At 38.8% G+C, this 15,968-nt stretch overlaps 1 protein-coding gene across 1 annotated transcript in view; it reads right to left on the minus strand.

The window, feature by feature from the left end:
- Window positions 1-10,032: 10,032 nt before the first annotated feature.
- LOC135467552 (long-chain-fatty-acid--CoA ligase 5-like) overlaps window positions 10,033-15,968 on the minus strand; it is a 29,301-nt gene continuing 23,365 nt past the window's right edge. Inside the window, exons 19-22 of the mRNA XM_064745327.1 lie at window positions 14,873-14,962; window positions 13,892-13,996; window positions 13,622-13,693; window positions 10,033-13,394 (exon numbers count right to left, since the gene is read on the minus strand). Coding sequence (XP_064601397.1) covers window positions 13,257-13,394; window positions 13,622-13,693; window positions 13,892-13,996; window positions 14,873-14,962 — 405 coding nt within the window. The 3' untranslated portion in view covers window positions 10,033-13,256. The remainder of the gene's footprint in view (window positions 13,395-13,621; window positions 13,694-13,891; window positions 13,997-14,872; window positions 14,963-15,968) is intronic.

The following is a 15,968-nucleotide window of genomic DNA, read 5'->3' on the forward strand; positions in this document are numbered from 1 at the left end:
AGTGAACACATCGCTGCAACATCTGACAATACATCTGTTTATTTAGAATTTTATAAGGAAATAACCATTACCACAACCAGTTAAACTTGCTTTAACGTGAACATAAAGTCTACCACTATATATACAAAGAAAAAACTGATACAAGATACAGTTGTCACAGAAAAATATGTCAAAAAATTGTATACAGTTTTGAAAGCAAAGAAAATGAAATTCAGCATTGGAGACATGGCACTGACGGACAATTTACAACCTCTAGCCATGTTGTCGAGGCCCTTATGAACATGGCCAATCACTAGCGCTGAAACCGCCAGGTTATATTTGGCTGTGAAGTCAAAAAAGCTATCAGCTCTCGATTGTCAGGGTGGTTTCTAATAGTGGATAGACATACATCGATGTAATAAATTGGATTTTGCGGTTAGTTTAAGTTTTAAACTGATACATTGTGGGATACTGAACTGAGAACGGTTCCGTGTGTCACAAAGCCCACACGTTGGACAGGAAACTGTCGTAATTTGTCAGGGCGAGCTGGCAAGAAAATCAGGCGTTTTTGATTGTTTTTTCTCCTTGTCACAATGTTTAATATCGATGGTTTTGTGACGTCGATCAAGATAGCTATAACATGACAAAATGGCCTCTCCAAATGAGTGTCTAGGTACTGACGACTGTTTGCTGTTTATTTTGTCGAAAAGCTGTGTAGAATTGTTAAAATATTTTTAGAACATTTCCGGAATACTATTTTATTAATTAATTCAGCTTGAAATATCTATAAATCCAATTATTATTATTTCTTTTCATTGTGCTTGTCAGGGCTTCCAGAAACCTGAAGATAATCAATGGTCTACCTGGTTTATCCCCAACTTATCGCTGACGGCATCGTACGAGTGAAGTATTCTTCAGAATAGCGAGGAACATCAATTTGATCACCAATAAATATTATTTCTTTTAAATTTCAGTTGATCGCATTATCTTGTCCATGAGGTGGAAGGCAAAACAAGCTGTCAGACTTGCAAGCAGGTCTTGTCTCATTCGAAAGACACTTCGATTAGAGATTATCCTCTTTTGCAATCATGGAACAGTATATCTCACTCTGTTCAACATCTAAGACAGCTCAGTAATTGTCATCAATTTATTATTAAAGAGAACGGATAGATTACTGACTCGCTGCGGGTGATACACAGGTATGACTTTGAGTTAAGCCATTTCTGTCACCAACAAAGGTGGAATTCCCTGATGAGATGAGCAGCAGGTGTTAACTTAGATCGTCACTTGAAATCGTGCATGAAACACGTTTCCCCGCTGAGAAGGCTTCTATAAAACAAGACTTTTCACAGCCAATTCTTACATTATCTCATCACCGTTTGCTGTGATCAGTCACTTCCATACGAGTATGGACAGTTTCAACGACGATTCTTTACAAACCACTGCCTCCTCCATGGATTTTACCTTTGAAGAACCTCAATGTTTTACAAGTACACCGCTAAAAGTGGCTCCGGATTTTCTCCCAGAAGCAGCCAACCCCAACCCCAATGGCTTACCACCTCCAAAGCCTACTGCACCTAAACCCAGGACCGTTATCAGACGTTTGACCATGAATGAGATCACGACTGCTTTGTCACAGAATTCGGACACAACAGAACGAAGACTGAGAATATTGAGGTAAACACTTAGGGTATATCAATAGTTTAAACTGTGCACATTTCTGTGGGGCGAGAGTAGGGAGATTAATCCTTTTGGCTTTTATTACCGTCGATGTACAACCAAACCCAAAACAACACGCAGCATGTAAATGAAAGCTTCTGTCTTTTTTTCATTTCAGTTTTAAACGACAGAGGCTACAAGTACGACTCGATCATCTGCAGAGAAAAACCCTGACCTTGAGCGCTCGAGGCGAGGCCACCAAGAGACGTCATGCAGAGTTACATGATCAGCGCATAAGATTGGCGGCCAACTCCAGCGGAAGTTCCATCGATGACAGCTCTGGTGATGAAGCCCTAGATACCAAACGTTTGTTGCTGTCACCAGGGCGTACTCTGCCCACTTGGCGTTCTCAGAGACAATTGGGAAAATTTCGTCGCAACAGTGTGGTAAGAAGGGCCAGTCACAAGAGAGTTCGCCGATCACCGTCCGCTCTTAACAGGGCTCCGTCTCTCTGTCGGACGGCCAGGAGCCCCGAACCTGTCCAAATCAGCTTTGTGCAGACAGATAATTCCCGCTTGATCAACAAACCTGTGCAGAGAGTGAAAAAGACACCCAGCTTACGGCTGAAGAGATTCATGCAGAAGAAGCTGAAGATGATTCTCTAACAGTTTCCACAGTCCTTTTCAGTAAAGCCAATGTTGTTTAGGGCGTGCTACAAACTGTGCTATGCGGAAAGTGCTTTCCGATTTTTTATGTTTACTACGTTTTATGTTAAGAACACGTATACAAGTTATAGATGTATATGGGTTTATGTGAGAGAATAAACTCTACAAACGCACGTGTGTTTTTCTCTTAATTATGTGTCTTATTCATATTTAGTCACATACAGGCATGGTTACAGAGAATGCAAGGTAAATGAAGAGAGGTTAGGTCATTTTCATTTCAGCATTTTTTCAAACAATAATTCGTTCTCGAATTGACGTAAATATAAAAAGTGATCTCCGAAACTGCTACGGTTTCAAGACATTTTAGCGGCAAGATTAAAAGCAAATATTCTGTCAATGTTATTTAACAGAAGTTTTCATTTTTTATCTTCTTATCCCCATTACAGAGTGAACCCGGCTGTCAAAAACCACAACTCATTTGTTATGACACGTTCATTATCAGTAGGAATACAGCTTTACTGTTAAAACGCTGCAGGAGGAAGACGGTCTTATTCCAACGCAAGCATTCTTAACCTGTCACTAAATGGGAACTGTGAAAGTCTATAAGATAAACAGCAGGTATGAACTCATGTCATCCCTGAAATTGTCTCAAGACTTAAAGGAATGAACGATATTAGTTTCTTCATCAATCTGATGTATTTAGATTTTAGTAGATGTCACATACAGTATATATACGCGAAAAAGGTATTCTTTTCTGTGTTATACCTATTTCAGAAATGCTGCATATATTATAATCACATTGTTGGTATAGCATTAAAAATCAAACAGGTCTTTGCGAATTATCTATATGTCAGCTACCTTTAAATTTTTGTAAATTGTTTAGTTGTTGGGTTTTACGGGTGTCAGGTACGTCTCAAGCTCTCAAGCACCATGATTCATGTTGAATATACTCCTTTAGGTTCAGCGCTACATATTACAGTAGTAAAAACATCTCTGCAACATCTGACAATACATCTGTTTATTTAGAATTTTATAAGGTAATAACCATTACCACAACCAGTTAAACTTGCTTTAACGTGAACATAAAGACTACCACTGTATATACAAAGAAAAAATTGATACAAGATACAGTTGTCACAGAAAAATATGTCAAAAAATTGTATACAGTTTTGAAAGCAAAGAAAATGAAATTCAGCATTGGAGACATGGCACTGACGGACAATTTACAACCTCTAGCCATGTTGTCGAGGCCCTAATGAACATGGCCAATCACTAGCGCTGAAACCGTCAGGTTATATTTGGCTGTGAAGTCAAAAAAGCTATCAGCTATCGATTGTCAGGGTGGTTTCTAATAGTGGATAGACATACATCGATGTAATAAATTGGATTTTGCGGTTAGTTTAAGTTTTAAACTGATACATTGTGGGATACACATTTATGAGCAGGGAACTGAGAACGGTTCCGTGTGTCACAAAGCCCACACGTTGGACAGGATACTGTCGTAATTTGTCACTGCGAGCTGGCAAGAAAATCAGGCGTTTTTGATTGTTTTTTCTCCTTGTCACAATGTTTAATATCGATGGTACAGGAGGGCTCCTACGTTTTGTGACGTCGATCAAGATAGCTATAACATGACAAAATGGCCTCTCCAAATGAGTGTCTAGGTACTGACGATTGTTTGCTGTTTATTTTGTCGAAAAACTGTGTAGAAATGTTAAAATATTTTTAGAACATTTCCGGAATACTATTTTATTAATTAATTCAGCTTGAAATATCTATAAATCCAATTATTATTATTTCTTTTCATTGTGCTTGTCAGGGCTTCCAGAAACCTGAAGATAATCAATGGTCTACCTGGTTTATCCCCAACTTATCGCTGACGGCATCGTACGAGTGAAGTATTCTTCAGAATAGCGAGGACATCAATTTGATCACCAATAAATATTATTTCTTTTAAATTTCAGTTGATCGCATTATCTTGTCCATGAGGTGGAACGCAAAACAAGCTGTCAGACTTGCAAGCAGGTCTTGTCTCATTCGAAAGACACTTCGATTAGAGATTATCCTCTTTTGCAATCATGGAAAGTATATCTCACTCTGTTCAACATCTAAGACAGCTCAGTAATTGTCATCAATTTATTATTACAGAGAACGGATAGATTACTGACTCGCTGCGGGTGATACACAGGTATGACTTTGAGTTAAGCCATTTCTGTCACCAACAAAGGCGGAATTCCCTGATGAGATGAGCAGCAGGTGTTAACTCAAATGGTCATTTGAGATCGTACACGAAACAAAGTGCCCCGCTGAGAAGGCTTCTATAAAACAAGACTTTTCACAGCCAATTCTTACATTATCTCATCACCGATTGCTGAGATCAGTCACTTCCATACGAGTATGGACAGTTTCAACGACGATTCTTTACAAACCACTGCCTCCTCCATGGATTTTACCTTTGAAGAACCTCAGTGTTTCACAAGTACACCGCTAAAAGTGGCTCCGGATTTTCTCCCAGAAGCAGCCAACCCCAACCCCAATGGCTTACCACCTCCAAAGCCTACTGCACCTAAACCCAGGACCGTTATCAGACGTTTGACCATGAATGAGATCACGACTGCTTTGTCACAGAATTCGGACACAACAGAACGAAGACTGAGAATATTGAGGTAAACACTTAGTGTACATCAATAGTTTAAACTGTGCACATTTCTGTGGGGCAAGAGTAGGGAGATTAATCCTTTTGGCTTTTATTACCGTCGATGTACAACCAAACCCAAAAGAACTGGCAGCATGTAAATGAAAGCTTCTGTCTTTTTTTCATTTCAGTTTTAAACGACAGAGACTACAAGTACGACTCGATCATCTGCAGAGAAAAACCCTGACCTTGAGCGCTCGAGGCGAGGCCATCAAGAGACGTCATGCAGAGTTACAAGATCAGCGCATAAGATTGGCGGCCAACTCCAGCGGAAGTTCCATCGATGACAGATCTGGTGATGAAGCCCCAGATACCAAACGTTTGTTGCTGTCATCAGGGCGTACTCTGCCCACCTGGCGCTCTCAAAGACAGTTGGGGAAATTTCGCCGCAAGAGTGTGGTAAGAAGGGCCAGTGACAAGAGAGTTCGCCGATCACCGTCCGCTCTTAACAGGGCTCCATCTCTCTGTCGGACGGCCAGGAGCCCCGAACCTGTCCAAATCAGCTTTGTGCAGACAGATCAATCCCGCTTGATCAACAAACCTGTGCAGAGAGTGAAAAAGACACCCAGCTTACGGCTGAAGAGATTCGTGCAGAAGAAGCTGAAGATGATTCTCTAACAGTTTCCACAGTCCTTTTCAGTAAAGCCAATGTTGTTCAGGGCGTGCTACAAACTGTGCTATGCGGAAAGTGCTTTCCGATTTTTTATGTTTACTACGTTTTATGTTAAGAACACGTATACAAGTTATAGACGTATATGGATTTATGTGAGAGAATAAACTCTACAAACGCACGTGTGTTTTTCTCTTAATTATGTGTCATATTCATATTTAGTCACATACAGGCATGGTTACAGAGAATGCAAGGTAAATGAAGAGAGGTTAGGTCATTTTCATTTCCGCATTTTTTGAAACAATGATTCGTTCTCGAATTGACGTAAATATAAAAAGTGATCTCCGAAACTGCTACGGTTTCAAGACATTTTAGCGGCAAGATTAAAAGCAAATCTTCTGTCAGTGTTATTCAACAGAAGTTTTCATTTATTATCTTCTTATCATCATTACAGAGTGAATCCGGCTGTCAAAAACCACAACTCATTTGTTATGACACGTTCATTATCAGTAGGAATACAGCTTTACTGGTAAAACGCTGCAGGAGGAAGACGGTCTTATTCCAACGCAAGCATTCTTAACCTGTCACTTCATGGGAACTGTGAAAGTCTATAAGATAAACAGCAGGTATGAACTCATGTCATCCCTGAAAGTGTCTCAAGACTTAAAGGAATGAACGAAATTAGAGTCTTTATTTACCTGCTTTATTCAGATTTTAGTAGATGTCATATATGTTATATATATGCCAAAGGCTATTTTTTCCTGTTCCATATCCACTTATTAATTATAATGCCTATAATATAATTAAATTCTTACCATTGGAAAAGTAAATAGCTTTACACAGAGAAAACTACCTGAATATTTTTTGTAAATTTTCTCGTTTGTGGGTTTTACGGGCTAATTCGGGTGCCAGGTACGTCTCAAGCTCTCAAACAATGCTTAATGTTGAATATTTATGTTTTACCGCTACATATTACAGTAGTAAACACATCTCTGCAAATGGCTTTAGTTGACCTTGACTTTGTAGGTATATAAATATCTACCACTCAAGTTTTTATTATTTCTTTTCGTCGTGCTTGTCAAGGCTGCCAGAAACCTGAAGATAATCGTGTGAATCACCCATGAAGGGTCTACCTGGTCCTTTACCCCCAGCTTAACGCTGACGGTGTCGTAAAGGGGAAGTATTCTTCAGAACATCCAGGAACACCAATATAATAACAAAATAAATATTATTTCTTTTAAGTTTTAATTTTTTGCCTTGTCCTTGTCTATGAGGTGGAAGGCAAAACAAATTGTCGGACAAGTATATCTTGTCTGCTTCAAAAGGCATTACGATTAGAGATTATCCCCTTTTCCAATCATAGAACAATAGATCTCACTCTATTCAACATCCAAGACAGCTCAGTAATCGTCATCAACTCACTATTAAAAAGAAGGTAGATATTTCGGACTCGCTGCGGGTGATACACACAATATGACTTTGAGTTAAACCAGTTCTGCCACCAGCAAAGGTGGAATTCCCTGATGAGATGAACAGCAGGTGTTAAATCAGACCGTCACTTGAAACAATGCTAAACTTACAGAAAATTGCATCAAACCGTGCCCTACTGAGAGGGCTTCTATAAAACAAGACTTTTTATAGTTGGTGGATTAAAATCGGACCTGCTGTCACCAGATTTTGACATATTTGTCAGCAAGTATGACATTGGGATGTTGTCTGAAACGAAACTAAATGAGCAGGACGTTATTAACATTGAGAACTTTAATATACTGTCGCAAACGTCAGGAACCAGGAAAAAATATTCGCAAGTTATTGCAATGTTGGTTAAGGAAAATATTGCCATGTATTTTACTGGCATTTTACTGAGTCCCAGGATGGATTTAGGAAAGGCTATACGTGCATTGACAATATTTTTGTATCACATCATGCTATCGAATATTACTTGCGCACGAAAAAAAAAGATGTATTGCTCATACATAGAATTTTCAAAGGCATTCGATACTGTCTGGAGAGGGGGACTGTGGTTCAAACTACTGAACGAGGGACTGGGAGGGAAATGTTTTAATTTGTTACGAAATATGTACCAGGCTATTAAGACTTGCATCAAAACAAAGAATTCCAAATCTGAATTCTTCCTATGTGAAGTTGGTGTGAGACAAGGAGAGAATCTTTCGCATTACTTTTTTCCCTCTACTTGAATGATCCAGAAGAGTTCATGACACATAACAGAGTTGTAGGTTTATCTCAGCTGTCTGAAGATATGACAGCCCATCACGAGGTGTTTATACATCTACTAACGTTATTGCATGCAGATGACACCATAATAATGTCAGAAACAGATAGAGGCCTTCAAATCGCACTGGATGCGTTCGAAAACTACTGTAATTTATGGGAACTAGACGTCAACACAAAGAAGACCAAAATCATGATATCCTGCAAACGTTTGCCAAAATCTTTACTATTGCTTTACTTCAATGGTTGTATGATTGAAGTCATTACCGAATATGTCTACTTAGGTATAGTGGTGAAAAATACACTAATCTACTCTGCAGGTAAAAAACACATTTTGTCTCAAGGCACGAAAGCTTTGTTTGGCCTCATTTGGTAAATGAATAGAGGTTATGTCATTTTCAATTCGTCGAAAAATTAAAACCCTACCTATTATTTTGTATGGCTGTGAAACATGGGGTTTTGAAAAATTAAATGAAATCGAGTCATTTAACCTACAATTTTGTAAACGTATGTTTCTTTAATTTTAGTTTTAAACGAGATAAACTGCGAGTGCGACTCGATCATCTTCAGAAAAAACACTGACCTTGAGTCCTCGAGACGAGGCCATCAAGGCACGCCACGCAGAGTTACATGATCAGCGCATAAGATTGGCGGCCAACTCCAGCGGAAGTTCCATCGATGACAGCTCTGGTGATGAAGCCCCAGATACCAAACGTTTGTTGCTGTCATCAGGGCGTACTCTGCCCACCTGGCGCTCTCAGAGCAGTTGGGGAAATTTCGCCGCAAGAGTGTGGTAAGAAGGGCCAGTCACAGGAGTTCGCTGATCACCGCCTGCTCTTAATAGGGCTCCATCTCTGTCGGACGGCCAGGAGCCCCGAACCTGTCCAAATCAGCTTTGTGCAGACAGATAATTCCCGCTTGATCAACAAACCTGTGCAGAGGGTGAAAAAGACACCCAGCTTACGGCTGAAGAGATTCGTGCAGAAGAAGCTGAAGATGATTCTCTAACAGTTTCCACGGTCCTTTTCAGTAACGCCAATGTTGTTTAGGGCGTGCTACAAACTGTGCTATGCGGAAAGTGCTTTCCGATTTTTTATGTTTACTACGTTTTATGTTAAGTACACGTATACATGCTATATATATATATATATATATATATATATATATATATATATATATATATATACTCTACAAACCCAACTCTGGTGTTTTCTTTAGTGTTTCTTGATCAGCTCCAGGTAAATAAAGAGAGGTTATGTCATTTTATTTCGTCATTCAACCATTATTGGAAACAATACTTCGTTCTCTAAATGACGTGAATATAAAAAGTGACGTCCAAAACCGCTAGGGTTCCAAGACATTTTAGCCACAAGATTAAAAGCACAGCTTCTGTCAACTTTATTCAGGATTTTCATATTTATTGTCCTTTTTATCATAAGCACACAAAGAGTGAGTCATATGACGACAAAGGAATCCTTAGGGTGTATGTAATGTGCCTCCTTGTTGCAGGACTGATTTTCACTGCTCTTTTATCTAGTGCTGCCTCACTGAGACGACTTACCGAAAGCAAGTAAGTTGCCCCGCCCGAGCCATTATACTGATACGGGTCAACCAGTCGTTGCACTATCCCCTTCACGCTGAACGCCAAGCGAGGAAGTTACAACTTCCTCTTTTGAAGTCTTAGGTGCGACTCGACCCAGGATTGATCCTGGATCTAACGCCCCTGAAGCCGACGCTCCATCAACTGTGCTATCCGGGCCTGTTCAGCACACAAAAAATCTAGCTGTCAAAAAACTCCAACTCATCCATTATGACATGTTTATTATGAATCGGGTTAAAGCTTTACTGGTGGAATTAATGGACACTAATTATAATTAGATTATTGAAACAGCATTAGAAATCAAGCAGATTTTAGCGAAGTGTTCGTATATTCACACCGGATGTATTTATTCTGACTCCTATGATTATATCTCTCTCTTTTTTTCACACAGAGAAAAAGCTACCTTTACTTTTTGGTACGTTTTTTTTTTTTTTGATGATGGGATTTACGGGTTGTCAGGTTCGTCTGGAACTCTCAAGCACCATATATTAGCACATACAGATAAAAAGTAAATATCCTGAATGAAAGTCACGATCTTTGACATGTTTTTTTCATCTTCGTATTCTTCAATAATTCACGGAACAAAATGCTGTACAGAGGGATAGTAAGTTTATTGTCACATTCACCATTGAAAAAAGCAACAGGTTTGCCAAAGTAGACAGATCAGACTTAAATGTCAAAGGTTTCGCCATGAAAAACACAGCAGAATCTCACAGGGTATGTACATCGTAATAGCCTCTTTAGAATCGATGCTCATTAAAGAATTACATCAAATGTAAAATGTGTCACACAGTAAATGCACGCTGTGGTGCCTGGCAACTCACACTTTACACCTGCATTACAACACTGACAGTGCAATGTAGGTTTGCAACTCTTCTCACTGTAACGCCACTGTAAACGAAAGCTTTACATATACACCACACTGGCAAACAGTTGCCTTCAAGGCTAGCTCAACACAAACCACGTAATCCACTACAGAAGGGATAAAAATGTCAGAGAATAAGTTAGCATTCCACTAATCCATATCTGGCTACGGTTACATCACAACTGGCATCTCCATTCAGTATTGTTCCTGTCAAGACACCCACACATGCCACTGTTTCTGAACATGCAATCCAGTTGTGCAGTAGAACGTTTTCACCTCCACGGAGAGGCTGACATTGGGTACTATCTACCCTTCCAACAACCCTGCCTTCGTGCAAATGGAGTCACCTATACGTGTTAGCCATAGCATCTCCATCGAGACAAGCTGAACCATGTTTACCCCACAAAATCATGTTAAGATACATGTACATGCAATCGCATTTAATACATCCATATGGTTCCTTCAAGGTAATTTACAGAAATCTGTATGCCTTCTCACTACCACAGAAAACAAACAAGTCTAATGAGTATATTGAGAGTAAACGAGTACGTGCAGCATGGTGATACAGTCTGTGCATCAAGGCACCACTATTGTTAGATTTTTCCTCCGCATATGCAATGATATAATGTGGCCCCCATTGGTTGGATATAGAAGGTATAAGTTTGCCCTACAACTGACCATAATAACTATTCCCCAGTGTTATTGAGTGTTTCATCTAATCAACTTCATTCCAGTTTACGCTACCTCAGAATTACACAATAACATGTGTTAAAACCCTGGTCATTAGTAAAGAAAGATTGCACAGATGCGCCAATCGCCATCTGAAGATGCGATAACAATGCAACGGTACCTACCATTTTAACCCTGTATAATAGCACTCTTTTCCAAGGCTCCATTAACTACACGAGTATCTGCACAGTGGAATACAAACTATATGAACTGCACACAAATTATCTTATATTGGAAAATTAAATACATTGTATACAGCCAAATAACGTAAGAGTAACTGTTCAAAAGAGAGTCGTAAATAAAACATGAAACAAATCAGTCAAGTCAGAAATCAGAACAATACTGACTGCTTTGTTTCTACAGCTTCTGTACAGGAAGTGTACCAGAAGCTTAAGTCCCACTTACAGAAAGCTTTTGCAAAGTTACATGCACTTGCTTTCCATAGCAATGCTACATCTTCACTTCTGGTTGCTATGGTAATAACGTAAACATAACGTTATTAGATGGATTCATGCTAGTGGGTTTGGTTAGTTAAAACTAAGGAATTCTAACCGAAATTTTATCATAAATTTTGAGTAAAGTCCTCTCTGCAAATTTTATTTTATTTTATTTTTTTTTTTGTAAGCATCGCATGAATTTTTTTCTACTGACTTTACTGTTTAGTGGCATACATATGATGTTCATAAAGCTCATATATATGCTAACAATGAAGGAACACAGGATAGTCATGTTTGTACTAAATATACACATCATTGATGAGGACTGCCTTCTGAATCCTGTTTGAACAGGCACAAGCCCTAGAAACATTTTCACACAGAAAATCATTTTATACATATTTATCCAAAAGGTGACAGATTATTGACGAAAAACTCTGCAAAATGTACACAAGTGTCAAACAGCATAGTTGGTAACAGTGTGCTATGGAATTCCTGAATACTGCACAAAGTATGAGCAAACAACTTGAATGAAAACAGAAAGTCAAAATGTCACAACCACACAACTTGCAATCGAGCAGAAAGTACACTTTTTTCATAAACTAGGCAAAAAAAATATACAGAAATCTGAATGGCACACCAAACAAAACATTAGCTGGGGTCGAATGAACAGACTAGAGTCATAAATACTACATATACCTGATAATTATAAGCTCTGACAATAACAAACAGTTGGTTAGAGCGCTAAAGCATTGTAATGACCCAGGAGCCTCTCACCAATGTGGCTGCTGTGAGTTCAAGTCCAGCTCATGCTGGCTTCCTCTCTGGCCGTATGTGGGAAGGTCTGGCAGTAACCTGCAAATGGTCGTGGGTTTCCCCCGGGCTCTGCGCGGTTTCCTCCAACCATAATGCTTTCATTTTCGTATAAATGAAATATTATTGAGTACGGTGTAAAACACCAATCAAACAAATAAACAACAATGAAGCTGTTCACATCAATCCTTACCACAAATACTTTCAAACCATACATCAAAAGGAAGGATAGTGACTAATTCACACACATAAAAGAAATGTCTAATGACTTGGACCATGTTGAAATGTTTGCAGAGTGAAATTATTATTTGTTACATTTTCTGCAGGCCAGAATCTACATAATATGCCTCTGGCCATAAGTGGGAAGGATTGCAGGCAACCTGTGGATGGTCGTGGGGTCCCCCCGGGGGGTGGACTCTGCCCAGCCCCCTCCCACCATAATGCTGGCTGCCGTCGGATAAGTGAAATATTCTTTTGTACAGTGTAAAACACCAATCAAATAAATAAATAAATAAACATAATATGCCTGATAACAACTGGACCTAAACCAAACTGGACGATTTGCAAATTGTAAAAAATTCATTCATAAGCTTTAAGCTATAATAAGTTATGATGCATCAGCTAGAAGTCCAGCAGGCAGTAGTTGACACTTGCTACACATACACATAACATATAGCTGCACTGTTCATATGGTTATATGTGTCACTGGGTGGCTCCAAACATGACAACAATCATCAGTATATTTACATCATAATGCTATAGTATGGTCGGTATTATGTCTGTCCTCACCAGTGGTATGTACCAGGAACTGACCTCGTACTGTGAAACCTGTACAGGACAATGTGGTCACACAGGAAAACATCACACTAGTCTATCACACAGTGTTACCTCACTCCCACACTTACACGCAAAGCCTCACAGCATATCCTATGGTACTTGCGATAAAACTGAAATAAAAAATGTCTTGTGTAACGCCTATGTCAAACGGCTGTACATGTCTTCAATCTGGGTGTTGAAGAACTTCTTCAGTTCAAGACGTTTTGATTTCAATGTTGGTGTAAGGAGGCCATTGGCAACTGAAAACTGTTCTGGATAGATATAAATATCTTTCACCTGAAAACAAAGCAAGCAACCATCATTATTAACGTGTGAAGGGACAAATACCTCACTCAAAAAATTAAGATTGATACAGGTGTTAAATTCTCACATTTTATTACCAAAATCAACTTAATCATTAAAACTACTTCCGGCATTTAGGCTCTTGAGTATTGAACTGCAAATAATGGTGTCCATAATTATACAAGAACTACATGACAGCACATGACAAATAACCTTGTTACCTGTTCAAATGACTGCAGGCCAGCCTTCTTTCCCACCTCTGTAATATCTTCTAATATTGCTTTCTTGCATGCCTTAAACATAAAATTTATCAGTCTTAAGAGTTGTACAAAACTACAAAATGCCATATGAAACCAGGAGATAGTAGCAGAAAGTACCCTAATGTACAAACAAGAGAATATTTCGAACTATACATCAGGTAAATGCTTTTTAATTGCCACAAGTACTCTAGTTATACATGAAGCCAGTCACTATTGACCACAACCACTCACAGGGTTAGCAGCTAAGCTCTCCAGGGTGCCCATAATCCCCAGGGATTTCTTGGCGAACTTGGGGAATGTGTCTGCGTCTGGTACAGCTACACCAATCAAACAAGCCTGAAATCACACAACAGACAGGTGAACACTTTATACAGTAACAAAACATGGACACAATAGCTGCTTATGTGACATTGACAGTAACTCAATTATGCTCTATTTCTGTATCTCAGTTCAGCACTTGTACTGGTTTTTTCTGGGTAATAAGTCAGATGACCTATGCTACAATAAAGATTCACTCACACCAAACAATCTCATTTCAACAAGGTTAATCCTTACAAAGTGGACATATACCTTAATTCTTCTAATTCTGGGGACAGATAGTAGTAGTGTTGAAAGCAGAATATTTGTTTACCAGTCTTTTGGAAAAATAAAAATATGCGTATGTTTTTCATCAGATGCTCTAACCACATGAGAAAAAAATAAACTCAATATTCCTGCTACAATTAAATATATATTGGCGAAAGTGAGCAGGCCAGGTGTTCCAAAAATTGGAAGAAATATGGTAGTGTAAAATAAAGAAATAATGCTCAACATCACACCACAGAATCTTCATGTGTCAAATTTCATCCCGTGTGATATTTTACACTTTGGCAAATTAGTTTTGTGTTTTTATCACGTTTCGTTTCAAAATCATGTCAGGTGCCAAGTTTCAAATCACAGCAATGAACCGTTTAAGAAAAAAAAAAGAGTCTAGAAAACTATTACTCCCAAAACAAGACAAAAAAAGGCTATAACCTGAAAAATGTATTAAATGGCCAGAAACTTGAACTTGGGTCTGTAACTCATCAGGGTAAAACAATGTACCAAATTTCCATTCAAGGTCTGATAGGGACTATTTAGTGCTTTATATTCCATATTTCAGGAACCTGATAAATGAAGGAGCCACACTTTAATCTTGTCTTGTGACAGACTGCTACTGTGAACAGCCTTTACCTTCAAGCTGTCTCCGTGAACATACATCTGACACACCAGCTGGCTGCGAATGTAAATATTCTCTATCTTCTCTGGGGCTATATATTCACCCTGTACACAAAAGAAAGGAAGGAGAAAGTCTTTACTAATGTGAAAATGTGATGTATTACATACATTCCACATTTAATGTGAAAGACAGCACCTGACTAATGTTTAATGAAAGACTGCCATTCACAGTATATAAAAACAGCATTAAACATTTTTTAGATTTTTTCAACCCAGTAAAGGTTTAGTGAAACTTTGTCTTGACTTTGTCTCATTATTGACAGCAAGGTGATGTCACATTTACTCTAGCTCTCTAATGTCAAAGGTGTTTTCCGTATGTATAAATAGCCTAGCTGCTGATGCACAGTCACGGTATTCCTGGTTCAGGTCATGGCCTATGGAGGGGTTGTGCTGGTGATTTTGATCCCTATTAAACGTTTACAAACTTACAATAGGACTGTTGTACAACTAGATTCATGCTCAATTCTGAAACAAATGGAAATAAATCTAAGCGCCACTGAGGCTGATCCAGGCATTCGATTGTCGCTGGATTTCATGCTTCAATTTTGCAGACGACGTTAAACCCCAAGCAATCACTCCCTCAATTTTGTAGCGGTGGCTTCTAAGATGAAAGCAGTGTTGACCTAGTTGTCGTGCATGTCAGAGAAAGCACCTCGCCTTTAACGAGACGTTTCAGTGATTTCATAAAAGAAAACATCTCTTGTATGCAACAAAGACAAAGAAGTAAAATTTAAATTCTTCAATTGTAATAAATTCTGAGAAAAAAAAACTATATCGTAAGATTTAACTAATTTTAAGCGTTGTTCGGTGAGAAGCCGTCTTCTCATTCCCATAAACCTTCGGCATACCTAACAAATCTGGAAGTGACTCTGATATTTGTTATTTAGAAACTGCTGACGAAATGCTAAAATGAACGACAACAAATGCATTTGGGGAGATGAATGCGGCTCGGGCCTGAGACGGTATGCTACTGTCTGACATAAATTGTGATGCAGTTGTTGAATAATACACGTCTTGTAAATTAATTGATTTTCCTTCCGTAGTGGTGTGA

This window comes from Liolophura sinensis, chromosome 1, assembly GCF_032854445.1.
Source record: "Liolophura sinensis isolate JHLJ2023 chromosome 1, CUHK_Ljap_v2, whole genome shotgun sequence".
NCBI lineage: Eukaryota > Metazoa > Mollusca > Polyplacophora > Chitonida > Chitonidae > Liolophura > Liolophura sinensis.